This window comes from Pelecanus crispus, chromosome 8, assembly GCF_030463565.1.
Source record: "Pelecanus crispus isolate bPelCri1 chromosome 8, bPelCri1.pri, whole genome shotgun sequence".
Lineage (NCBI taxonomy): Eukaryota > Metazoa > Chordata > Aves > Pelecaniformes > Pelecanidae > Pelecanus > Pelecanus crispus.
The window spans coordinates 13571320-13599138 of NC_134650.1; the positions used below are offsets into that span (position 1 = coordinate 13571320).

A 27819-nucleotide genomic window follows, 5' to 3' on the forward strand; every position below is an offset into this window, starting at 1 on the left:
TCAGTCTGATGTAAAATGCTGCCATTTGTTGAGACCTATGGTAGAAAAAATCCAGTTAACAGGAGTAAAGAATTGACGATGGTTTAAAAAAGAAAACAGTCAACCTCCTTGCCTGCCTGAATTCTTACTGGGTGTACTACTTCTGCTTTCCAGACAACAACATGCCGTGAAAAGATGCTAAAAACTCACAGAAAAATCACATACCAACTTTTTTGAGCTTACACTGGACTTTCCCAGCAGAGTTAAAGTTACACATCATTTAGCAAACAAACTAGCAGATAGCCAAATGAAGTATCTACCTATACAAACACCTATGCAAACGCTGTACTGCCCACTGAAGAACTTGGCACTCAAAGCCAGAGTGATACTATGAAATTTTGCTGGACAAAGTAACAAAGTAGAAACTGAAGCAATGGATTATAATTCATGGTGACCATGACCTTTCTGTATTTTAGCGTAAAAAAAAGCAAACTTAGGGCACTATCTATTCAATATTGATAGCATTTTACAGCCATTGTGCAATGCAGCCTGTGATAAACCTGTGCTGTTTTCATATACTGAAAAAAGCAAACAAGCATGACAGCGAGGCAGACGACTTGCCATTGAAGCAATACAACTGGTAGCCAAATCCAGTTAATCATTACTTTATTCCACATCTCAGCTTTGTCTTGCTTTCTAAAATGTGAAAACCACCAGCTCTTCCTCCCCTTTTTAGGACATGACTCAGATGAGACACCAGTTTTCCCCTCCAGGTAAAAACCATAAAAATGAGATTGTGCCTTCTTTTGGCTGTGTATCTTCACACAAAACTGTGTGTGTACACTACATTCGTTACGGTCAAACTACCAAGGATTTCTTTATTATAGTAATTAAATTTGCTTAAAAGAGAAGCAGATGACTCACAGTTGCAGAGTATATTGGAGTTTCTTTGTATTTTGCTTCTCATTCTTTATTATAAGTATTATAAAAAGTGTTCCCATTTGGTCACTCACACAGTCTTTAAACTGAAATTCAAAGCCTTCTTGCCAGTGGCATTATAATCTTTGTTGAAGTGATTACAGGATGGAAGAAAACTGAGACAACAGACGGTGAAAGAGCAAATGGACCACTCGCTCTCATGGATGTTATGATTTGGAGGCAAAAATGCAGGGTAAAAAGTAGATTAAAAAAATATAGCTTTATTAATTTCAGGAGTGTTTCTAACTATTGCAGAATCTCACTATTCCAACACATACTAACCATACACTTGTTACCTGCGTGTTTGACAAAATTAATGAGTGTGAAATATTTTCTGTGGGAACCTTTGTATTGTCACAGTAAAGTTGACTTCAGGGTGCTGCGCATGGATTTAGCCCAGACCAGTGAGGAATAACCTTGGGCTGGATTGCTATAAGGTATGAAAACTGATTAGGGCATGTCCAATCTGCCCAGTTAAAATACAGTTGGTTTTACATTGTTTTATTTGGGTCAATAGCAATGTTTTGTATAGAAAAGGGTTGAGGCAGGAGTATACAAGATTAGGCTCTTCAGATATAGTGGCTGAAAAATAAAGCCACACACGTGCAATCACATATCTTATTCTCTTTGTATTGTGGAGGAACATTTCTTACCCTGCGGATTTCCCTGGTATGAACCATGCAGAGCAAGGACTCGCAACCCAGAGGACAAAAGGTACAAAGAGCAGAGTTGCCACAAAGGATGAAGTGTCCCTGGGTCCTCACAGACAGCACTTCTACACTTGCAAGCCACTTGCGTCGGCTCAATATCTGTGTCATTAAATTCCCTGACCCTTGTGAATGCAGCAAGTTGTCTGGTTTATCAATCATTCAGTGAGTTCTTTCACTTCATCGTGTGATCCATGATTTGTAGGTCAGTAATAGCAAAGCCTAATTCTGAGAGTACGGCTCTCCAGTGATACACAGGATGCTCACAGCAGTGTGGACTCTGTTTTGAAGCAGTTTCATTCAACTGCTGGAGACTATGGAGTCGTCATAAAAATTACCACCAGTAATGAACGTAAGCATGTGTGTTAGGACGAGCACTGATGAGGCTTATGGCCTTTCACCACTGATGTCGTGAACGTCTGCCCCACTCAACTGCATTTTACACAGCCACTTTCCTGGGAGTCATCATTGTAATGTGGATTCTGATTTTTCTAATGTGAAAATTTTCATGATCCTGTGTATTCGCTAATGTCCAAAGAGATGCACTGCCTTGGAAAATATTTTTTTTTATCTTCAAAGGAAAAGCAGAAAGACAACAGGCAGCCATCAAGAGGAAGAAAAGGCAGCCCAGAAGGACAAGGAAAGTAAAAATAGTATCTCCCATCACATACTGTGAAGGAGAAGATACATAGCTCTTGCAGTAGAGAGCCCAAATCTAAAAATAGTTACAGTAACATATATGCAACTTCTTTAGGGGACTAATACTTTGCCTATATGCAAAACTATGTAACAGAAGAAACAGCACGTGTTATTTTACTGCTACAAATTCAAATTTTAACTAGTTAGGAAGAGTTAAAATAAGCTTCTCTTCCAGATAATGAATTACTAAAAAGCAAGCAGAACTGCTGCATTCCTCTACAGCCCAAGACAATCTTCAACAACAGGGCCTCAGCTATAAGAAAAACCAAGAACAGTAACACATTCTTCAGTTTACATGTCTAATTCCCTGAAATACGTAACACAGTATCAAGAATTTCTAAAACCCAGCCAAAACCAGCTTTTTCATGTAAATATATCAGAAGAGATTAGGTCCCTAAATCCCTCAACACTTAAAAAATCTCAAGGAAAGATGTTTTTTTTTTCCTGAAAATATCGAATTTTGCTAATGTGATATTCCAACCAAAAAAATATTCCATACTCAAAACCTTCAGCTATGATTTTTAACAGCAACTTGTAGAGAAAAAAAAAAAATCCGGTTTTGTTTTTGTTTGTTTGTTTGTTTTTAGTTTGTTGTTTTCCCTAGTGAAAATACAGGAAAATGGGTTTTCTTTTTTCCTTTTTGGGGGAGCAAAGGTAGAGGGGGGAGTTATTTTTAGTACTAAGCCTTCTCTCTTGTTTTTCTTGAAGGACTCAGGAATCAGGAGTAATTTGGGAGCTTTCACGAACATATTCCCAATGTCTTTCATGACATCCAAGTTAAATGAGCATCATAAAACCAGTACGAGTAACCTGATAATAATTTCCTTCTCCTATTGCTCAGACTTCAGCTACTTGTTATTACAACCCCTAGCAAACACATTTCTTGGTATTTTTACCAGAACAAAAAAAGTTTTTGTGTCAGAATCAAAATCTCTACCTACTAAACAAACACTACAGGTGGCCAGAAGAACACAACTTTGTCATCAGTCACCTTCCAATTGAGGTTCCACACCTGTCACCAACAGAAAAGTAAAAATAACTAGACCATTCCTAGTACTAGCAAACCTAAGGATGTGTTCCTTACCACATTCATCTGCGTTCCTGTATGAAGTACTAACTGATTTTAGGGCTGATTTTAGTGGTGATGTCTTAGAAAAGCTCACATGATATGCCCCTTACTCAAATCAGTATCAAGTTGACTTCAGTTTTAGACAACTAAAGAACCAGATTACATGAAACAGTCCACAATTATTTATGAAATGCCATTCATACAGATACCTATGTGTCAACTGAAGTATTTAATCAGGTCATAGAGAGCAGCTGGAGGTTCTAACCCTAACTAAACTTCTTTGAAAAATCCAGTTTTTATGGTTAGTTCCTTTTCACCAGAGCTACTAATTGCCAAAACTGGCACCACATGCTTTAAAATTCTGAACCACTGCCGAAGTACAGTTAAACACTAGTGTTTCCTAAAGCCAAACAAAAATCCTAAATGTTACTAAATAAAAAATGATGCAAAATTAGCATTTAAGTAAATATTTGCTTGGAATTGTATCTGCTTACGTTACTGACAAAGCAAGTACCCTCTTCTTTATGCACCTGTTAAAAACAGGCAAGGACAATTCTGTCACCAGAATTATGCTGCGCTTCTGCTACAGAATCTTTTAGTGATGATAACAAGCTAGTGAGAACACAGCTTGCCTTCTAAATCAGATTCATAGCACATGGCTAGCACGTATAAGAATATTTCTTATTCGTATTGCATATTTGACATCAAAACCATTAGTAAACAAACATGAAAACTGACAATTTAAAAAAAAAAAAAAAAAAAAACACGCTAAGTTGATATGTTATATAGATTATGTCATCCAAACATGATTTTGCATAGAAGAGGCCCCTGGCAGGAGATGCAGTGCAGTTTTATTACACATGGAAGCTAAGACTGTTGTTAGGCCATACTTCCATTATACCAAGCTTGATTCCTGCATGACTGTGAACACGATGCATGAGGCAGAATCCTTCATTATATGCATATTTCTACAAAGATTCTGTTTTTCAAAAATCAGAATTGTTAATAACAAAATCACAGAAAACAGAGCCATGACAGGGTCAGGATATATCATCTATTCTATCCCATACCCAAACACAGGTTGAATTTAACCTATTCTTGACAGAGGTTAGCCTAATCTGTTGTTTTTAAAAACCTGTAATTACAAAAAATATGCAACTCTGCAAACAACACCCAGGGTTTCACTATAACAACTGGAATAAATATTCTAGTGCCTAATCTTAACTCCCTGTCTTAAAATTTTAAATATAATTTCTTGTCCTAATTGCAACTAAACCAAAGTGTGTTTCCCCTTTGCCTCTGCACCTATCCAGCAGGTATTTGCAGACCTTGAATATCCTCAGTTCCAACAGTTCCTTTCTTTCTTCTCTGGACTGAGGAATAAAAACATTGGCATAGAAACTGCATTACAGTTTTTCAAAATATGCATGGTCCTGATTTTAAAAATAACTTCTCAAACACGTAGCCCAAATAAATCCCGCAGATCCATTTGTCTTTATGCACTGAATGATCAAAGACCGAATTTAGGGGATCCCAATTTGTTCCCTGTGCAAACGTATACCTCCAGCCTGTGTTGTTAACATTATCCCCTTGGACCGTGTGTAGGTAGGTAGAGAAGATCAACCACTATACATCTCCATCGGCACAAGCACAGGAAATCAGTTTTCAGCCCTGTGCATACAGAAACTATCTGGGAAGGTTATGCGGGCACACAAGACCATCTCTTACTCCCATTTGTCTCCCTACTGGATGTGTAAGGTGGCTCAGGTCTTCTAAGGTATAAAGCCCTGGTCTTACCAATTGCATTCATTTTCCATGCTGCTGCTTATCCTACTTCACAACAAGAACACTGATTGCTTTTTCTTGGGGAAAAAAATGGAGCCATGGATCTGAGTTCCCTTCAACAATCAGTACCTGGCACTAAGCTTGCCAGGGCTGCCCCAGGGAGAGTTATCCCCAGCTGCCAAATCTGGTAGCAACAACAAAACTGTGCAGGGAAAAAGCATGATAGCAAGCCAGTCACCAAATCACTGTCTCCACAGCCATGCCTGGGAACTGCTATTTTGCCTTGTGTTCACAGAAGGGCAATTGTGTCACAATTTAATTGAAGAAAATAATTCATAAATTAATCTAAATTACAGTTTGGACTGGTATACACATCCCAGTTATTATAGAAGAAAGACTGCAATGTATGATAAATCATAGGAAGCTATAAGCTGCTGTTAGGATCTAACAATTAAAAAACAATAATCAGAGATATTTCTCACTTAGGGAAGAATCACTGCCATTAGATAAGTTTTATAAAACCCCATCTAAATTACTGTAAACAGCTCTTGCCACCGATGTCAGAGAAAGATGAGTTCAAACTAGAACAGGTGCATAGAAATGCCAGTAAGATGAGCAGGGAATAGAAAAGCCATCTTACAAGGGGATCTTATTTTATCTAGTTAAATGGCCACACTCTATAAATACACTAAGAGGATCACACCATAGGAGGGAACTATTTAAACTAAAATACAAAGTTGTCACAAAGAACAGTAGTTTAGGTATTTTAAATGTTGAATAGGAACTTGCCATCATAATTGTTAAGGACATGTATCAATACAGAGGTTCTTACCATTACAGATTAAGAGTAATTCGAAGCTGAATACTCGCATCCACATCTCACGAGCTTGGATCTTTAGATAGCTTGACAACTGCTACAAAAGTTTTCAATGCTACAGGCCTCTACCTGTCCTGATGTTAAACGTGGCTGATCTTGGATCACTAGTCATGTCAGAAGAAGCTTTCAGGAAGTTAGTTAGGCAAAACCTCTGTTGTTATTGATACTTTGTTTTATGTATAGGGATAATTTTACTATATTATTGCAAGTGTAGCTTGTCTATATCCCCAAAATGTTTGCTACTATATCCTATCCTAAAAAAAAAAAAAAAAAAAAAAGACACACACACTTAATGTAAGCACAGCTTAAACTGACAAATCCTGTAGCAAGTCACTACATTTCCAAAAGCGTGAAGTAGACTCTAGATGAAGTTCAAACAGTTGGCTGTGGGACAATGACATACGTTTCACCAAAATTATCCTACAAGCTTTCTGAACTTGCAGAGTAACATATTATTCTCCAACAGCCAGCTCATGGTTCTCCTTCCACTATCACATCTAGCTCAATACACCAAGTTCCTCTCTTTTCCTTCAGGTTCCCTACAACCTTTTTATTTTTACCCTTAAAAAGTAAACTGAAAATAAGAACAGAAAGCACCTCAGCCTTTAACCACTGTAAACTCTGTACTGTAAGATCACTTTCAAGTTTGTTTTTAAATAGTATACCTACCCTTTTACCAAATGGCTTATGACACAACATATTGCCATCTTACTGCCCTTTTCATCATAGGCTCACTCAACTTCCAGTTCACAGTCTTTATCTACAAGTTAGTGTAGCAATCCCACTGCATTGACTGAATGTGCTTATTCCTGTAGGCATTTATTAGAATACAGTTATAAAGAAAGAGGAGATGAACTGAAACAGCCTTTCACTGATTTTCAGCTTCCTTCTTTCCAGAATTCTTCAGCCAAGAAGGCAGCTCTATTTTTTCACTGTACTTCACAGAACATGCATGAGGACAGATTATAATGCTATGGAGGACTAGCTACTAAGTTTTACTTTCCAAAATTCATGTTCCTATTCTACTCTGACAACTTTAGGAAGGCTTATAGAAGACATGAATGGAAATCAGTTTCAGGCTTTAAGAGAGTTAACTAGAAACAAACCTAAGGCTAGCGATGCAAAAAGCAACTCTTACCCCTTCCTCACTTCCACTGATGTGCTATTTCTTAAACCTAATCACATTTAGAAACTACTTTTTTTTTTTTTTTTTAAAAAAAAAGGATTTTACAACATGCTGGGAAAAAAAAGCCTTCTCAGCCTTGCACAGTTGACCTAAATTACCCCCACTAAACACACCCTTCCTGGAGAGGTAGCTGTTAGTTATGTAGGTTTCAAACTAAAGATAGCACTGTCTAAAAGAAAATACCATATATTCTCTCATTTAAGTGTTGACATAAAATTACAACTCTGATTACAAAAATAACAAACATTTGTTCAATTTCCCATAGAACTCCACTTCAGAGACATACAAGCATTTCACATTTGCTTCTAGCTTCACTCATGAGGCGATTGCACCTTCAAACACTCTGGGTTAAAGGAAATCTTTATGTTTTGGAATAACCACTCTCTCCCAAAACATTTTAACTGAAGCTAAAGATCTTCAAAGGAAAAGTAGGCTTGTACTAGAAACTCATCACCACCTGTCACATTTTCCCCCCTAAACTGAAAGACAATACATATTCAACAACTATACTGAGGAATTTCATTAATTCAAAAAGACGACATTTGTAATTTATTATATTAAGCTGATAGAAAACTATCAGCCACTCTTTCTACTGGTTTGTCTTTTCAAGACACAGGCTGCTTGCAACAGTTGCACAGCTTAATTACGTAGATGCACTATCCTGGCACTGTACAGGCGTGCTCCTATCATGAGTTATTTGATAAGTCATTTAAACTGTCAAGCTAACTCAGAGATGGTAATGTGTACCCAACTGCAAGAACAGTAGTCCACACTCAAAGTGTAGGCATCATTGCGAGCAGATAGGCACATAAAAGTGTGGGGTTTTTTGCAGTTTATAGCTAAAACAGCACTAAGCTTTGTCTAAGTCTTCAAAGCTAATCTATATGCATACTGCCATAACCAAGGTTACATACTGTAACCAGACTTTACATTAAGCCCAACATTTTCTCCACTGTGAACTCTTATATTTAGAGTGTTAGCTACTTCAGAGTGAAAGGAAAATCATGGACAAGTATGAATAGGATATTTTCAACCTAATGTAACATGGTGGTATAAAAAAAAAAAAGTCTATTTGTTTTGAGACCTGTTAAGTCTAAAGTCATAATGCACATTCACTATAAAACTTAGGAAAGACTTCTTAAAAGACTGATCAACTACAAATCAAAACTAAGACTCTTTAAATGCCTTTCATAAACAGTTCTTTTGAACATAAAACAATCTAAAGAAACTCCTCTTATATTTGTTGCTCTCCCATCTTACCACTGAACATCTGAGCAAACTTTGACTATGTATGCTTTAGTACTATCCTAACTTCATATCAATTAAGAGATAAAAGTACAAAGCTTCCAGGTCTTTTAAAGAAAAATTAACAATGTAAATATTGATTTCACCACTATTTGGCTCAGAACAACTAACTTACAACCAGTTCACTTGAGCTTCTAAGCCTCAAGGAACTAGTGTAGACATCTAAACCACATTGTATGGGTTCTTGACTTCAAAAAGCAGTCTGCTTTAATAACAAAGTACGGCTTATTTACTTAAATAGAGTAACTGTTTCTGTTTGCAGGAAAGAATACATAGAAGTGAAACAGGATTTTTTTTTTAAATTGTTTTTTTCACATTATGAAATTTATTGTGTGTTTATCACATTCAAAAAGCATTGACCAGTGGGTTTTTTTGGTAATTGTTAGAATGCCAAGGTAAAGCTGGTATATTTAGAAGCTTACTTAGCACCTAACAGAGATGATGGTAAACTTGAGGAAAATTTGAACAGCCATGTATTTGACACTTTAGACTTCCAATAGTTCTGTGGGCACAACAGAATAATTTAAAAAGGCAAAAAGAAACTGAATGCTTTGGAAAGACCAGGCAGTATCCATGAGCATAGGAAATTTAATCTTAAGTTAAAAAGATTTATAAGGGTTTGATGATTAAATCCTTACCCCCATTTTCTGTTTAAAATCTAATTTCAGTCTAAGCTTAAATTTTTACATCTGTCATGATTGCCTACATGGGCAATTATGGAAAAAACAGGATGAAAACTGCTTTGGGATGAACGCTGAGAAGATTCTTCACAAGGCATTGCAAGGCTGAAACAGGAGTGGGTTGGAGAAGAGACAGTAATTCGCATGGTCAGCTAAGGACCAAAACTAGAAGGGAAAAAAAAAAAGTAAAGTAAGTTGCATGAAAATGCCCCAACATTGAGCAAAAGACATGCAAGAAAACTGAAGTAGCAGTGGAGAGTGGGTCTGATTAGCTTTTGATAGATGGAGAAAACTGAAAACATTTCCCCACTGTATAATTGACATTATCCACAGTCTTTATTCAAATATATGGAACAAAATGTAATTAAGGGAGAAATTTGATAAACTTTACAGAAAGCCCTCTACAGAGCTAGTTTTGAAACAAAGGGACAGATAATTGCTTAATCTCAAAATTAAGACTGAAGTATACCAATAGTACTTTACATCAAGCAGTTATCTTTAAGAATGCGTGAAAAAGGACAATTTACTTTTTAAAAGGGTGCCCTCTAAATACGGCGTACATATAAAGTACTCTAACATCCTGGATTTTTTTTTCAAAGCTTTTTGAGAAACACACACAAATAATTCAGATTTAGTCAATTTTATTTACAGTTTGTTTTTTTACATTTCAGAGCATTACACAATTACATATTCTCATTTTCTGACCTGCAAACAGATACCTTAAACGGAAATATTAAAAAAATGAAGTTAGATACATCCAAAATGCAACAATTACACATCTGACAATTCACAAAGTGTAATTTACTAGGACGTATCCTAAGAATTTAGGAACAACCAGTCAGGAGAAAATCTGACCAATTTCAGCAATCAATTATTTACACATTCAAAACAAAGCCTCTCTTAATCTAAACCTCCAGGCAAACGGCCTGAAAGATTTCTTCAGGAAGAAAGACCAGAAGTTACGATTCACACCTATGCAGCATTAACAGCCCTTGATCCCAAATACTGAGCAACTTCTCAGCTTTGTTTTAGAGCTACAGGCATCCCTCTCAGCTTCTCAGACCCTGAAGTGTTATTTGTGCCCCCATGTGCATAGAAAGGCTGAGTGTTTAAGTGGTCACTACGATAAAACCCCATTTAATCTGGTCTTTAAGTTACATGAATTCTTCTTCCTTAAAATTTTCAGCAAGTCTTCTAATGCCATTTAAACTGGCCTGTGTGGACTGGGGCATGCCTCCTTCAGATGTTTAAGCATGCTTTGAACCAATTTGCACTGGCCAGACTAAACACATTAGAGACTATTTAAAATAATCTTTAAAGACCATTTAGACAAGGCTTACATTTCTACACTTCCCTGATGGGCCACCTAAAAAAACAAAAAAGTCACAGCTACTACTTTCATCCCTTGTGTTAACCCTTTGCCACACAGCAACTAGTTATATACTGGGTAGAAACTACTAAAAAATTCCCTGCAAATAAGCTGCCTTTCAGCTGAGGCTATGGCTCCTATGCATTGGGTGTTTGAGGAGGTTTTTTCTTTAAAAAAAAATTCTCACTTGAAAAATACTGAAGTTTAGGCTAATTTTGATTGTATGTTCAATTTGTTTAAGTGTCAAGAAACTGCTACAAATGGAACAACTTTAGTATAAAAAGAGCAGTCAACCGAGTGCAACTTCTGACTTGGCAAGTCCTTCATGGTAGTTCTCTAACTAGGCTATGAATTTTGTGGAGCCTCCAGATTTCTTGCCTACCTTACTTTCCATGTTCACGTTTCAAACTGTGTCAGCAGGGCCCGAACTTCGGGAGTCAGCTGCTTAGCAGCCTTAGCTGCCTCTGTGACGGCCTTGCGGTAAAGACCCTTTCTCTTCTTATTAAAGCGCAACTGGAAGCTTTCTAAAAAGGGGGATAGTTGTGCAAGAGCAAGAAAAGATGTTGTTGTGGAGCCAAACCATGAGATACGAGCCTCCTGTCGAACTAAAAGGCCATTATCTTTCCGGCTCACAGTTATAGTAAGAATACGGGCTGGCCACCAAGGGAAGCCATAAATCTTGGCCCAAACAATGTCCCCTACACATACGGTCCTGCCATCTGGTGTGACACATTTAGAGACGTTTTTGGAAAAGACTTCCGTTTTCAAGGAATTACTGAGCTTTTTCTCTTCCTTTGAAGAGGAGGAGGAGGAGGAAGGTGCATGCATGCTGCCTGGAGGAAAATCAAAGCTTTCAGTAGAGCTACACTCAGAGTTGGTAGATTTCAAATCATCTGTGCTATCACTACTACAAACTGATGCACTGGAAGAGTCAGATTTCTTTTGATTAAGGGTCATGTAAACCGTTATATTGCTTTTGCTGCCTCTCTTGCCCAATGTCTGGTGTTCATCCTGATCAACAGTTACATGCACTTCACTTGTGTCCTGAACCTCACTGCTGGCCTCTTCAGGGCCTTCTGAGGGGCTCTGATTTTCTGAAGGGGCCTCACCTGCTGAGCGGGTGGAGGAGCAGCGAGACTGGGGCTTAGTTGCCATCTTGCCACTCCGTATTTTCTCAAGTCCTGTCTTGAGAGAAGAGTCATTTTCTTCATTCCGATACCTTTGTGGCTTTAAACGCAATCGGGGTGGGAGGGAACCTGAGCTGGTGTTCTGAAGACGCCGTGTGAAGTGGACCTTCGAATGTGCATTTTTGGAAGAAGAGGTTGCACTCTGCTTCTTTTGTGCCTTTTCTTTGGCCATTTTCAAGACTTCCCGAGCTTTTGCATGATCCATGTTTTTGCTCTGGAGAACTTTTTTTGTATTTAACTGCGCTTTTGAAGTATTTGCTTGTGCGGAAACTTTAACTACTCTGCTTCTGCTGTGGGCAATATTTGAAACCTTGACCACGGCATTCCTTTTCTGGCTTTCGTTTTGGCTTTTTCCATCCACTTTATGGTCAGTCTTAAGTTTTTTATTCACAGTAGTCACACTCTCATTTCTTCGTTTTTTATTATCCTCATATTTTGAAGAGTCACTTGCATTGCCACCTTTTTTTATTTCCTTTTTTTCTGCAACAACACTGTTTTTGCACTTGTCACATAAGACCTGCCGGGGTCGTAGTTTGATAGCATTCATGATAGAAGTGGGTTCCTCCCTGTACATTTTACGCTTGGGCCGCTTAATTTTCCGGGGCGGAGGCTGAGGTATTGACTGGTTATACGTGTCCCTGATAAACAAAGGAGGAGGGTATGGCGCTCCCTCATGAAAGAGAGGAGGTGGTTTAGAAGTCCATAGGCTTTTAGCTATGCTAGGTTCTGATGGCTGCGTGAGAGAAGAGTCATCAGGGACTGCAGCATTAGATTCACACTTCACCTGTGCCTCATCTTGGAATGGTTTACTTTGGAGCTGCATGGCTTCAGGTTTATCCTTGTATTCCCTTTTAGGAAATATGGTCACAGGGATTCCATGGGGTCCAAACCTTGAAGAGAAAAAAAAGAAAAAAAAAAATTAAAGGTTTGGAGGGATCTTTTGCTGCATTTATTAAAAAGCATTTGAAAATCTGTCCACATTATGTAGCCACCATTTGAAAGACACGAGTCCCGGGAAAATTAAAAGCTTCACAGCTAGCCTTATGGTAAGCTTTGAAAAAGCAGGACACCAAAAAAAGTCAGTAGAAAACATGAAATACACAACTTCATTTATTATCAGTTTCTCTTGCATCAACAAGATGCCCTGAAAATGTAACCAAAAATATTACCTAGAGACAGCAGTAAAATAATTAACTTTGTACTTTTAGAAAATGCTTATAAACATACAAACTACACACTCACCCCATCAACTCCAGATCCACCCAAGATTAATTTTCATACTAAGTCAACTTACGTGAAGAAGGCGTCTTCAGTAACTTTTACAAAATTCTTCCTTTTTTAGCACAGCACAAAATGCCAAACATGTTTCAGATTTAATCAAGGCAAATAGAGACTGCATAAATAACTTGCATTGAACAGAAAGTGTTATCATTCTTCATCCACAAGAGACTAGCACTTGATCATCAAGCACAAATACAGGCTGGGCAGAGAATGGATTGAGGGCAGCCCTGACGACAAGGACTTGGGGGTGTTGGTTGATGAGAAGCTCAAGATGACATGGCAATCTGTGCTTGTGGCCCAGAAAGCCAGCCATATCCTGGGCTGCAACAAAAGAAGCATGACCAGCAGGTCGAGGGAGGTGATTCTCCCCCTCTACTCCCCTCTCATGAGACCCCCACATGGAGTACTGCATTGAGCTCTGGGGCCCCCAACATAGGAAGGACATGGACCTGTTGGAGTGAGTCCAGAAGAGGGCCATGGAGATGATCAGAGGGCTGGAGCACCTCTTCTATGAAGACAGGCTGAGAGAGTTGGGATTCTTCAGCCTGGAGAAGAGAAGGCTCTGGGGAGACCTTATAGCAGCCTTCCAGTACCTGAAGGGGGCCTACAAGAAAACTGAAGAGGAACTTTTTACAAGGGCATGTAGTGATAGGACAAGGGGTAATGGCTTTAAACTGAAAGAGGGTAGATTTAGATTAGAGATAAGGAATAAATTCTTCACGATGAGGGTGGTGAGTTACTGGAACCAGTTGCCCAGCTAAGTTGTGGATGCTCCCATCCCTGGAAGTGTTCAAGGCCAGGCTAGATGGGGCTTTGAGCAACCTGGTCTAGTGGAAGGTGTCCCTGCCCATGGCAAGGGGCGTTAGAACTAGATGATCTTTAAGGTCCCTTCCAACCCAAACCATTCTATGATTCTACGATCCGATTCATTACAGCCCAAAACTTGCTAGCCTATTAGTTTGAGTTTCTTCCAGCAAAACTACCCTTATTTCAACACAGTACAAACCATTCCTCCCTGTTCTGTGAGCAAACAATATTTTAAACCTTTGCCTACTTTTCTCCAGATAGCTCTAGATCTCTGCTGCCCCATTTGACACACACAGGACTTCTCACCACCCTGATCAGCTCTGAGAGAAGAGAATGAAAAATCCCAGGATGACTTGGGCATTGGCTCAACTTTCCCATAGTAACAGAAGTAGCATGTTGCCTAACAGGTAACCAACACTTTCTGCAAAGGGTTGTGCCAAGGGAAACATTTTATCAGTTTGCGAGGCATTATGCTTCCTTTCTCCTGAGAGGAAGTCAAATGACAAATACATTCATTTTACAACAATGTAACTTTGAATCCCCAGAACAGGGCAGGAAGTTTTATAAAAGCTTGTTTAACCTTCCTTCTGGTCCACTCCACGATGTGGAGCTGAGGTACCAGCCTTACACATAGCTGTCACTAGGCTGTTCACTGCGCTTGAGCTCTGCCCGACTCCAGCTCCTATACAGACACTAGTGTTTGGCTTCTATTATTTGGTATATTAATAGTTTGACCTTAATGCAGTAACAACATAATAGACAAGGTTGCAATTCAAATGCCAAATTATCCATTTTGAATCGCTAAAAAAATACCTTTATGTGTATCCCACCCCACCTGACAGGAGAATGAAGTAGGTACCCCAGATGTGTCCTCAGGTTAACACTAGTTCATGTTGCACTGCAGCTGCTCAACTGCAACACCCTCGACTGATTGAACTGAAGTTTATTTACAATCTATGGTTGCCTCTCAACTGAAGATAAATGCTGAATACCAGTCTGTTTTCCATTCACACTCCTGCAAGAAACACGCAGTTTATACAAGTGCCTACATGTTGGCTTTGTTTCTTCAAAACTGGTTTTGAAAAAACATCATTGTCACCAACAAAAGCCATCACTTGTTTGTCCTTTTGCTTATGTGTTAAGCCTCTTTTTACACGTAGAAGTTGCAATTGAAGCAAACAACCCATCCAAGATTAAATTATCCATCCAGTTTGCACTTCATTACAAAAGGAGAACAGAAACAGCAGATAACCTAAGCAATGGGCAACCAAAGAATGTTGTCATCATAAAAAAGAAGGGAAGTCGAATACATGAGAATTTACTGTTTAGTATCAACATGGGCATTGTTGTTACCCTACACGTAGGTACCCTACATGTAGGTACTGTCACATTTGTACCTTTGAACTCTGGAGACAGAGGCAGGAGCCCAGGTGGGCAGCTAGAGCAGTTCTGTCCTTATCCACGGGCTGATGAGTGTTCTTTACCACAAAATGTCCCACCACCCCACAAAAGTTTGTTTCTGAGGTTTGGACCCACTCCAGTTAAATTCTACATGTCCCTCCAAAAACAAGCAGCATAACTAAATGCAGTCTACTGCACTACTGAAGGCCACAGTGAATTATAAACATTTAGCAGCTGATACAGGCATTTCTCCAGCCTACAGTCTGGCATTAAACCACAAGGGACTCACTCATAACTAAGTTTTAAGTTCCCTAAAGTCCCAGAAGTCCGCCAAGTGTAAAGAAGTTTCTTTTCCACAAACACTTTTTCTTCCACTAAGGATTATGAGCTATTCAATTCCAAGTAGGGCTTTAAAAGAAACTATCAGCTGATAATAATTAAATTAGCAATATTTTCAGTGTTACTTGCATCAAGAACTTCAGCTTCTTTAAGAGCAGTAAGATCCAGATCCCATCTTTCACCACCTGATAAAGATTACAGGATTTAGGAAAAAGTTAATTTACTATAAAAGTTGAGAACAAGACAGGGCAAGATCTCTTCTGTGCAAGTTTCAATCCCAGACAAGCACCACAAAAGTAGAACTAGCTAGGAGCGTGATATCGAATGGGCAAAACCTGTGCAGAAAAACATCACTTACAACTCTTTTCACTATCTCAGGAACTGCATTTCCTAGCCCTTTACAAGACATTTCCATAGTCCAATATACAAGCCTTTCTTCTTGAAGACATTTATGCTGACTCCATTTTAGGAAATTAAGCATTATTAGCAGCAACCAGGGAAGAAGTGGATGAAGAGGACTGCATGGAGGTTCTCCAGAAGGATCCCATTTAAGTACTTCATCTCTCTTTTCCTAGATTTTTGTTCTACTGCCTCACAAGCAAAGTCAGCATGATTAGCATTCCAAATGCATAAAAAAGCCTAATGGAAAGCTCAGCATATGGCAATACCGTGAAGGGATCATAGATTAATACTGCACCTTAGACTACCCCTTCCTTCAAGCATCTGCATAATACACAAGCCAAACAGCTGAAGAACAGGACAGCCAAAGTGGAATTTTTATCTAAGATGCAAATCCACTTTACTAAGACACAAAACTGAATCCAGACTGAATCTCTGAAGCTGAAGTCTGTCTCACAAAAGGTACTATTTTAACAAATGAACTAGAATCTCCTGCCCCGTCTACCTAAAAATTAATGAATTGTAGAATTAGAGAACATTCACAGATGTTGTCTAGTACCAGTTATGTAAGAGCAAATGAAGACACTATTCCTGCAAATGATGTGTCAATACATCGACATGACTAGTCAAGACATAGTCCATCTGAAGTACAAGATAAATCTGGTAAGCCCAGAGACTGAATATTGCTTCCAACAGCTGAGTGTATGGTGCCTTCTCTTTGGCCTCATCCAATTGCAGGTTGCATCCATAAACATTCAGTTTTTAGGTCATCTTTCTTTCCTCCATGGTGAATGAAGTTCTCCAGCTATGCAACTTGGAAGAATGATAGAAAAATTAAGAAGAACAAACAATGGCACAAAAACTTAGGAATTAAACAGTAAATTATACAGGGGACAACGAAGACAAAGAACAAGGCCTATTTTTCTTAAGAGAAGAAGCAGAATGAAGATGTGATCTTAAACCTATTCGAGACAAGGCATGACAGCATCTAATTAGTTCAACAGTGAACGCAAGTATTTATTGCATATACTAGAATTTCAAGCCCTATTTTCATACATCTAGTTGGTGGACCTTGAAGACAAGTGTTTCTCATACAATCACAATAATAAATTTTGTTACACCAGCTACACGTTTGAAATAGCTAGGAGTACGATAGGAGTATGATAGGTTAGCCATAAAAGTTGCAAAAGCTAGGATTTGGTTCATCTGCTACAGAGATGAAGATGGACTAAAAGGCTACCATATTAAAAAAGGTTAAAAAAATCCAAGCAACATAACTCAGTTGTATCATGACATTTACTGATCCACACATCAGCCGATGACTGTGCAGTAGAATATCACCTCTTAAAAGGAATCATTTCAATTACACTACATCAGTGAGACTAGCTACATATTTTGTTTGTCACATGTTGCATGTTTAAGTACTATAAGATTTGCCTTGTCTTTATTCTAACAACAAACTACTATATATTTTTTTTTTTTTAATATATTGATCCTGAGTGTCACATGTCCCTACTATAATACTACTTTCTCCCAGAAAAGGCTATTTGGCTATTCTGTTTGCTTTTAAAAAACAAAACAAAAAAACCCATCCATTTGTGCATAAGTTCCAGCTGTTCACTGTACTGCCTACTCATGCATAACATAGTATAGTTCTACCTCAGACTATCACTTGAAGGAATAGGAGGATTCATTGATGGGGGATCTAGAATTGAAGTGTTAGGAAAACCAAAGTAAGAAATAGGTATTTCAACCTCATTTAAGGCAGTTCTGGAAAGCAGTGCACTGCTGCTTCATACCTATTCAAAATTAGAACCAGTTTTCCAGCTTCTCCTCCTGTAAAGGTGTCCTGGCTCTTTTTTTGCTTTGAAAAGGCATCTCTAGGAGATAAGACGGTTGAGACCCATCGTAAGAAACTTATCTCCAAGAAGTTTTACAAGTAACCAGAGCAATCAGCAAGATCTAATCGTATTTCTGCTATACATATCATTTCAATATACATATGCAATAAAGACATAAATAGCAACAGAAATATCAGGAACTATATTTAAATAAGAGACTAATGGTGTAGATGAGATCAATTCTGGCAGTCCAGTGATCCTTACACTGAGAATAGCTTTCAATTGGCTAGGGTATGCAGGGACAGAAATATGATAAAAACAGTCAGGTTTTATTTACTTCCATCTCCAAGTTATGAATAGGTAGCCATGGCACGTTTTGTAAGTATGTAAAACCTAGTTTGGGCAGAAGTCTGTCACTTAAAGTCATACAGATGTGTATTACAGATATGTAAACTTAAGTACTTCAAGCAAAGTAAAACCACTTTTTTCAAATCTAAATTCTATAGCAGAATTACTACAATGAATACATATTACTATTCAATTTGTATGCAAAACACAGCACAGTTAAAGAGTATTTTTTTAAAAAAACAAACATGAGATAAGGAACAAATCCCATTTAAATTCATAACTGTATGTACACCAGCATCTAAACAATACATCCTGGGGCAAAGTATTTTTACATTACTATGTAAAGTCTTAAGCTCTCATCTTTAGCCTTCAGTGTCTAACTTTTACTTCTCTATTAAAAGAAACAAAAATGAAAAAGCACCTTGTTCTGCCAAGACAAGCCAAAGGAGAGAACCCACTGAACTGGTTCAGAAGTATTTCACATTTGTCTGCAAACACACTGAATTAACGTTGCCAAAGCACAGTAACTTCCAGTGTTGCGGTAAGTGTTAAATCAAGTCCGTTGTAAAACTCATCTTCACCACTTAAGTCAGACTACAGTAATCTCTGATTACTTTTTTATGCATTGCTCTTGTACTCAGTATCACCCTAAGTGTTTTGCAAAAGCCAAGACAAGCAACAACTGAAGCAATTTTTATTGTATGGATGAAAGTTCAAAGTCTCCGAATGCTGGGAGTATAATAATACGCTGAAATAATATAGAGCTATAGAGCTAAGTATATCTATTTCACACATGTATCTAAACTGAGAGTTTAAATTATAATACTCAATGTAATATACAATTAGATCACAGCTATTTGAACACAAAGTATTTAAGAACTCCTCAAAATAACCTGTATTCAAAACACAGATTATGGAATAACCTATTTTTAATATACTATTTACTTGGTGTGATAAAGCATGATATGGAACACACTGCTTTAAGCGGCAGGCACCTTACTGAAAAAAAGCATACACAGAAGCCAAACTATCAACTCAATGGTTTACTTGCCTCCTGAGCAATGTAACACTAGGCTAAATAGATTAGAAAATGCGTGTTTCACTTGGAGCTCTGAAACATGGCAAAGGACTGTGGTGTAAGTGACTCTTTGGAAATAACACATCAAGAATAGGTGTTGCCTCACCATCACAGCCTTCAGCACCAAAAAAAGTTTGGTTAAAGATATGATAGTTCAAATTAAGTAACACATGACAATCCGCATCTAAGCAAGCTAGTAGGAAGCTTACATACTCAAAGACTTCTACTAATCAGTGTTAAGCTTAGTGTTTTTCAAGCAGGTACACTTGCCTGAAATCCAAGCTCTTGTTTCTGGCACACTTTCAAGGCAGAGGAAAAACCAAAGCAGGGTATGTGTAGAATTGCATTTGAAAGAGTATCTCAAGAAAGCTGGTTAGAAGTATCCAATGCAGCAGCTGATTTTAACCATTCCTAACCACTGTCACCTGGGTCTCCTACTGCAATCACTACCCAAGTGGAAACCAACTAATGGGTACCAAACAATATGCAAATATACCAAAGACTCTATTAGCTTACAGTACACCTCTCCATGAAGTTAAAGGCCCTTTGAAAGACTTCAACTTCCAGGAAACTGAATCACAGAAGTCCACGTAGTCAGGATGCTGATGCAGACTTTGAAGAATTATCCACTGTAGAGACAGAAGAATCTCTAAATTGATAAGCCTGAAGAGTACGCAGGTGGTCCCCTAATCACTACTTTCCCCCCACAGAAGTGAGAAGGTATCCCTCACCTTTTCATTCGAAAGGATTTACAAGTGAATTCACAGAATTTCCTTCAGTTTTCTGTAACTTGGAGTTCTAATAAGGATATAAAAGTAAACTTTGAAAGACAGAATGCTTTAAGTTTAGGCTTCCTGCTAACTACCACAATTTTACTGGCATGCTTATAAAGCTGAGTTCTGTTTAAACTGAAATTATCTTTTAATTTTTACATCTGTTGGCATTATTAGTGTGAAGAGTCAGTTGCATTTTAAAGTAGATGCTTTGCTGATATATTTGGAAGTGTTACACAATTGCAAAACTTTATGATTAAGATAAAATACCTTGAATATACACTTCAAGATCATCCACATACCAGTCAGGCCCAAGACACATGGAAGAGTATGATACCATTTGTTAATAGCTGAACTTTAAGCCAATTCAGTGTCAAGATGGACAAGATTCATCAGTACTATAACAGTGTAAAGAAAAAAATTATTTAAAGCATACTGAACATTTTACCTCCACCTTGTCTCTCAAGACTTCAAGCCAAGTCAAGCCAAGCTACTCTTGGAAAGCAATGGCAACCCACACTACTGGAATACAGAAAAGCACACCAGAAGAAAGGACAGTTTAGCCATCATCTGTTGCATCACCGTCCAACAAAGAACAGTAGTAGACTACAGCTACTTTAGGAAAGGAAAGTTTGAGGTGCAATCCACAGATGCCCTATTTACCAGCAACATCAGGACTTACTGGTTTGAGAAAGGGAAAAGTCACATACCTTGCACTGGCTCAAAATCAGCAGCAGATTAGCAAGTGTTTTCAGTATAACTAGCAGCTTTAACATGCTTTATACCTATACTAGCAAAATCCTAAAAGCCAGTCCAGTTTTGCTAGCCATTTTCACTTTCCAAGTGGAAATTGGAAATGAGTAAACCTTTCAAAAAGCATTTGATAAGTGACCACATATAACACTCAATAAACCTTTGGATGTAGATAGAGACACAAGAGAAACTATTTTCATACAGAAGCTGAAACATTACAAAAACATAGAAAAATTTAGGTTGAAAGCAATATCATAAGGTCTTCTGATCCAACCCTGTTCTCTAACTGAAGCTAAATTTGACACTATACCATCCACTATAAGCTGTCAGTCACAAGCAAAGTATATGTAATATACTCTCTTAACCACACACACTCTCATATCACACCTATGCTTCCAGTGTTCTGGGGATAAAAGCAAATATCAAAGAAGTGTTATGGTTGTTCCTTAAATGCTAGGATTTTACCAAGCTCCTTTCTTGACACATCTGAGAAACCACAAAAGAGAACAGGTGATGAATTGTAGGAACACCTTGCAAACTGAGTGTAAGTTTAAAAAAAAACCAAAAAAAAACCCCAAAACACAACCCACACACAACCCTGAGTAACAGACATTTCTTTACTGTTGAAAACATGGATCATAGAACATCAGTAGTACTTCTATGGAACTTAAACCTTCCCCAGACAAGGATGACCAAATTTGTCCCTATTTATTAAATTAAGTTATCAGTAAAAGAAAACTTAAGAGCAGGGAGAAACGTGCCACATTTTGTCAAGTAAGACTTCTGCTGTTTCCTTCTTGCATCAGCAGATCTTGATTTTCTCAACTTGGGAGCACCTTTTTTCCCCCCTCCCACCTTTCTTGGCATGTACAGTTACAACACAATAGATTCACCCTGCAGAGTTTATACCAACAAAATGCGAGCATACATAGACCGCAAGTTTCAAGAAGTGCTAAATGTAAGTGATTTTAAAAATCTAACAGATGTTCTGCGGATTAAGACAACACGAACTAGGGAATGGATGCAACAGTTCTTTATTTATCCTTATTCTTTTGCAGTAGAAAGTTCAATGAATAAATTGGGAAAAGCATAGGATTCAAGAGTCGCCAAGAAAGAATGCTGTGACTGAAAACTGCTAGTAGGATTATAAGAATTTCAAGTTGTTTATAAAGTTTATTTTCATCACATAGTTCATGAATACCTTGCTGCAGGAAGTCTTTCCTTATCTTCCACAACCAAACCCCAATTAAGATATAATTTCAAAGACCTGTCTACGAGCAATACACTGGGCATATTTTGGATATCTAAGGCTTTTAGGCTACAAAACAACTTTTTTCTCTCTCGTTCCCCCTCAAGAACTATTATGATCACGCACAAGTCAGAAGAGAAACAGCTTAGAGAAAAAGACAATAGGAAGACACATGTCTATCACATCTGTAAGATTAGAAGGAAAATTTTAGTTGAATGATAAAGCAATAGAAAGTCCAAGTCCTGACTGTTGGCAAAACAACAGAACATAAAATTTAATCCCTCTCCTCCCCTTTATCTTTGGGAAGGGGAGAGAAGTTCCAGAAATAATTATCCTCTCTCCAGAAGAGCAAAGTAAAACCAGGACTTCTTAATCTTACATTTTAAGATTTACAGATGCTACGCTCATCAGGTATTTCCTTACTGTCTACTTCCTCCAGGTGCAGAGCAAGATTTCTACTAATTCTAAGCCAGCAGGTGGCATTAACATTTCATATACCATAAACAAACACAGTGTTAGTCAGATGCTGGATACAGGCAAGCTTACAAGCCCTATTTAAGCCCCATACCTAACGAGTAGTTTTCAATGACAATTTGTACAATGGCATGGAAAATTAACTACAGTCATGCATGAAGCATTCCACTATCCACTCGGAGAAAATAAGACGGGATTGCCTTCTCCTGCCTGACAATTGGCTGCATTTCCTGTCTCTCCTATCAGCACGACTCTGTCAGGTATACGCTGAGGAACTCACATCAGAACCTTATCCTAGCATGCAATAAGGCACTTAAAAGGTGTAACAGTAGGATGACCATTTCTAATTTGTGCAATAAGCCTTTACAGTAACAAAAGTGGGCATATGCCCCTCTTTAAATGATGACTTACTGCATAAGAAATTAATTTGGAACTCAGTAGATATGGGTTCCTATTTTCTGCTGATTTTCAAAACTTCCTGTGCACCTGCTGACAGGTACACAAGACTGCCATTAGTACAGGCAGAGAAAATACTTCCTTACCTCAAATAAATGTAGGAATAAAGTCCACTGAACTCTGAGGTGCTTGTGTTATAAACTCCTAAATGGACATCCTATTTACAGGGGGTAGGAGAGGAAATCAGACCTTTAGTACAAACACCACTGACTTCATATCAAAATCCACAAGAATAAAATGCAAAGTCAGTGCATCATTTCAACAATGGAAACAGAATTAGGGAGGGGAAAAAAAGACAAAACACACCAAACCAACCAAAAAAACCTTTAAAAGCAGAAATATATGGGGACGTTCTTGCTTTTCTTTCACCTTGAACTTCAAGTAATTCAGAACATGACTTGAGTCCAGTAGACAGGTTTTTAAAACAGTCATTAAAACTCTTCTTAGTACTGTATAGAAGGAGCACCTTCACTGCCCTGGAGCAGAAAGCAGAAATTAAGATCCAAAAAGGACTAGGAATCATTTTCTTCCGAGTATACGATGAAAACGGTATTAGCACGTGCAGTGAACACATCAGCCACTTTTTGAAGCTACTGAATAAGTAAATTCCAATACAAAATTTCACTTTTATTTAATAAAAACTGGCAGTCCCTTTTGCACAGGAAAGTTTATAAGATTATTCCCATGCACTTGAATGAGCTAGTGGAGACAGCTTTCAGTAACCACCCATCTTCCATACTAGAAATTCCAGTGTTTTCATGTAAATGCATGCTGGAATTTAGGTGGTTTTGGTTTAACCCTACCTTTCTTTTTTCTTTTTTTTTTTGGTCCAGTGGAAAACCTTGTTATAAGAATTCCAGGGCCTGCCACAGATACAGAAGGAAGTTCATGAAAAATGTTGATGTTCTACAAGTCCATGTGCTGCTACACAAAACAAAAATAAAGAAAAGCTGATACTTAAACAGTACTATCATTCAGTCACTTACCACCAAAGTCATAAAGTCTAGAACAAAATTTTAATCTTGGGCCTTCACGTAACACCTGTTTTCTGATAATGCTTCCATTTCTTACAGGTAGCAAGTCTTGGACTATTCCTAGAGTTCACTTACCACTGCATTTCCTTCTCTGAGACATTTGAAAAGAGACTCTTATTCATCTACAAATATTTACTTGTCAGCAGCCAAGTATTATAGACCTTACGTCTAGAAACTCAATTCTCCTTGTCCAGGCACTCCAAAGAGCTTGGCTTTTAGGATTTAAATTTCATCTTCTGTATTCCCATGTAACAAGCACCTCTGAAGGAATTCCAAGATCATATGAATGTAGAGAAAGGAGTAAGTGTTTCCACCACACAAGACAATCTGGGGGTAATAGCACAAGCCTTCACTTTTCCACAGTTCTTAGTGTGAAGACTTGCCCCAGGGCCTGTGCTTAAAAACAAGGGAAAATGAGATGCATGCTTCCACTGAAGCCACAATGCAGAAGAAGCAGACAGTTTGCCTGCTATGGATGACCTTTACTACAAAGGGCTGCAGTAGATCTGCTGCATGAGACAAGGATCTTCAGTGCCCAAGAAAACCCCAGGCAAATGAGGGGATGTTTGCGGTCAATGTGTGTTTAATAAGATATGATCTCTTTCAGGAGTAAGGGAGAAGCTGTATTTTCCTTCTTCACGCATGTAGACCCCTAGAAGTACAGAAGCACGTGCTTTGTCAGCCTGCTAACCAGGACAACAATGTAATTTTGCTGGTGTAACTTCAGACCTATAGAAGAATCGATGTTAACAAGCATTACAACTTAAGTTGTAACACCTTCTGGTCTGCTTTGAGACACATAATATTTCACACTGGAAGGGAATACAGTTGGCAGATCAGATTTTAGTACTTGCTTCAAAAGACAACTCGATAACTTAGCATTTTAAACCACAACAACTGACAAATTTAAAACTTACTTCCATGACATCATCCAGAACTTGAGTTTCAGAAAAGGCCTTCTGTTTCAAAAAACAATGAAGAAACTAGGCCCAGGACAAAAGTGCTGGTCTCTAATACCTTTCCTTTTAAAAAGCATTGACAATATTGGTATTACAGGAAGTTATTAAACAGCTACTAGTAATGTAAAAGGGAGTGATAAAAGACATATGACCACACAGGTAGCTTAAATTTGGGGGATAAAAGCACTGCATTTTTTGCATACCACTTATTTTAAATAACAAGCCTGGTCAAATTTCACTTTTCTCTCATCTACTTACATAGTCCTTGTATGTCTAGGAAACAAACGCTAAGGTGAAGAGGTATTTTCACCTGTAAATAGTAGTTAGATTGTTTATAACCTATACAGTATCGCTGATGACTTCTGGTCTCCCAAGAACCCCTTGCTATAGGAAAGCAATGAAAAAATCAAACCCCAAACCTCACAGTCTGGTAAGTCTTTAAGTTATTTTGTGATACATAACAGTCGTCCCCCCCAAGGGTATTTAAGAACCATTAAACTTCACCCCATTCATTGCATACAAGGAGCAATCAGTACTAATAACTGTACTTCAGGACTGTAATAGCCTGGCTTGAAAACCATTATTCTGAAAAACAGTATGTACTGAAAAATAAGGTTACCTAGGCAATGTAAGACACAAGCCAACAGGAAAAACAGATCTCTGGGTCTGTACGTTTGTACAAAGACTGGAATAAATGCCAACATCTGTAGCTCAGGTTCTTTCTCCCCGGCAGACAGGGATGCTGAAGGCCCGACATGAGTCCCAACCCAGTCAAAAGGATGTGCCCATGTGCTCGCCCCTCTCCCTGCTCCCCCATTTTCTCATTCCCAGTTGGGACTACTTTTGTTAAGGACAGCCTATAAAACGGGCGGACGAACAGCCGCTGCTCACACCCCGCGCCCCAGGAAGGGCCCGCTCCCCCGTCCGCGCGTTGAGGCCGGGGGCGGGCAGGGAGCGCGGGGCTCAGCCCCGGGCGGGAGGGGTCCCTGCCCGCCCCGCCGCGCTCCCTCCACCCCCTACCAGCAGGGTCGAGGAGGAGGGTGCCCGTGAGCTGCTGCCTCCCTTCCCCAGGGTGGACGCGGGGGCAGGAGCCCCTGGCCCGCAGGCGGACCCACGGCTCCGGCCTCCCGGGGCAAAGGAGGAGAGGGGAGGCGGCTGCCCAGGCCGCCCCCCGCCGCGGGGCGACCCCACGAGGGCCTCGGCGGGGGCCGGCCCCCGCTCCGTGGGCAGGAGAGGCGCAGGGCGGCGCGGGCAGGCGGCTCCGGGCGAGCTCGCTGGCCCCGTCGCTGGGTGGGGGCTCGGGACGGCTCCTCCGTGAGATCTCACCTTTTAGAGAGGTCCATGAGGACCCCAGAAAAAAGCTTCTCTCCCAGCCGGAACGAGACCACCAGGGCGTCCTCGATGATGTGATCCAGGGTGACCCGCACCTCGGAGCCAGGCAGCAGCGGAGCCTCCGCCTCCTCTCCGGCCGGAGCCACGGGCACCGGGGACTTGGGCTCGACAGCGGCGGCGGCAGCAGCAGCATCCGGCTCCTCCTCCTCCGGCCGGGACGGCTCCTCCCCGGGCTCCGGCTCCGCGGAGCCCCCAGTAGCCGGCGGGCAGGGCTGCGGCTCCTCCTCGGGAAGTTCAGGGTGCCCAGCAGGCGGCGGGCAGGGCTGCGGCTCCTCCTCGGACTCCGGGCTAGGCGCTCCCCGGTGCTCGGCCTGGGGCGAGCCCACCTCCGGGGTAGTGGGCGGCAGCTTCTCCGTCCTCTCAGCTTCCGGCTCCCGAGTCCCGGCCGGGCTCCGGGCGAGCTGCACAGGCGGCGGCTCCTCGGCCTCGCCGGGAGCAACCTTCCCCCCGTCGGCCTCCTCCCCATCAGGCACCACCGACTCCACGGCCTCGGTGACGGCAGGGAGAGGATCCGCGCCGGCCTCGCTGCCCGGGATAGGCTCCATCTCGGGCTCAGCTTCGCCAGCCCCCCCATCGCCCGGCACCGCTGCAGTCGCTGCCGCCTCCGCAGCCATGGCCGCCATTTTCTCTGCTGCTTCACCGCCGCCTCCCTCCAGCAGCGGGATCGATAACCACGGCCTTCCCCGCCCGCCTGGGAGGGAGAGCCCGCCCCCTAGGCTCGCATCCGGCAGCCTATTGGTGGGCGCGGTGCAATTTTCTACTTCTACTGGGAAGCGGAGTAGTCCGTCAAGCCCAACGGGAACTTCTCGTTGGCCAGCGGGGACTTCATTCAATGAAGAGTCGGAAAGAGGAAGAAGGGGTGTGGCTTAGTGCTTTACAGGCCGTTACAGATTAGAGGGGTTGGGCCTCTAGGGCTGCTCCTCTATCTTATTGGTGGAAGGAGGAGCCGCTCCCGCGGGAGGCTGGTAATTGGCGGCGCCAAACGTCGGTCAGGGGGGGCGCGAGGCAGGAGCCGCGAGGTGGCCGGCATGCGCGCTGCGGGCGGCCGGGAGAGGGCGTGAGGGAAGATGGCGAGGGCAGGAGGACGGCTCTCGGGGGGGTTAGCTCGCCCTGGAGCGGCACCCCCGCGGGGGAGAGGCCGTCCCTGCCTCCCGGCCTGTACTGCACCGCGCCCGCCGCCGTGCGGGTGCAGGCGGGGGGTGCTGCTGGGTCTGTAGCGCTGCCAGCCCCCGTGCTGTGGGGGCGAGCGGGGCCCTTGCTGGGGGGGGGGCGGGGGGGGGGGGAGTGTAAAATAGTGTGGTGAGCGGGCGGGTCGGTGAGGAGAGGGAAAACGTGAGGAAGGCAAAGGGCCTGGTGTCTTTTGTGAAGTAAATCAATACTTGAAAAGATTTAAGTAGTGTGAATTAGGTACATC

General features: G+C 40.5%; 1 protein-coding gene across 2 annotated transcripts; it reads right to left on the bottom strand.

The window, feature by feature from the left end:
• PWWP2A (PWWP domain containing 2A) lies at positions 1 to 27028 on the bottom strand. Of its 2 annotated transcripts, XM_075715140.1 has the most exons (3): positions 26340 to 27028; positions 11744 to 12711; positions 1 to 35 (listed from the first exon to the last, which is right to left on the bottom strand). In XM_075715140.1, exons 1-3 carry the CDS (start codon positions 27026 to 27028, stop codon positions 1 to 3), a joined length of 1692 nt encoding a protein of 563 aa, XP_075571255.1. The 2 variants fall into 2 exon arrangements, with proteins under 2 accessions (XP_075571255.1, XP_075571254.1); XM_075715139.1 differs by lacking the exon at positions 1 to 35 and having other exon boundaries at positions 10906 to 12711.
• Positions 27029 to 27819: the final 791 nt, after the last annotated feature.

Bases quoted from the DNA above. Each gene is read 5' to 3' on its own strand.
- PWWP2A (XM_075715139.1), bottom strand. From the start codon at position 27,028: ATGGCGGCCATGGCTGCGGAGGCGGCAGCGACTGCAGCGGTGCCGGGC. The intron at 12,712-26,339 runs GTGAGATCTCAC...TTTCTCTTCAAG, and splicing joins CTCATGGACCTCTCTAAAAG to GTTTGGACCCCATGGAATCC.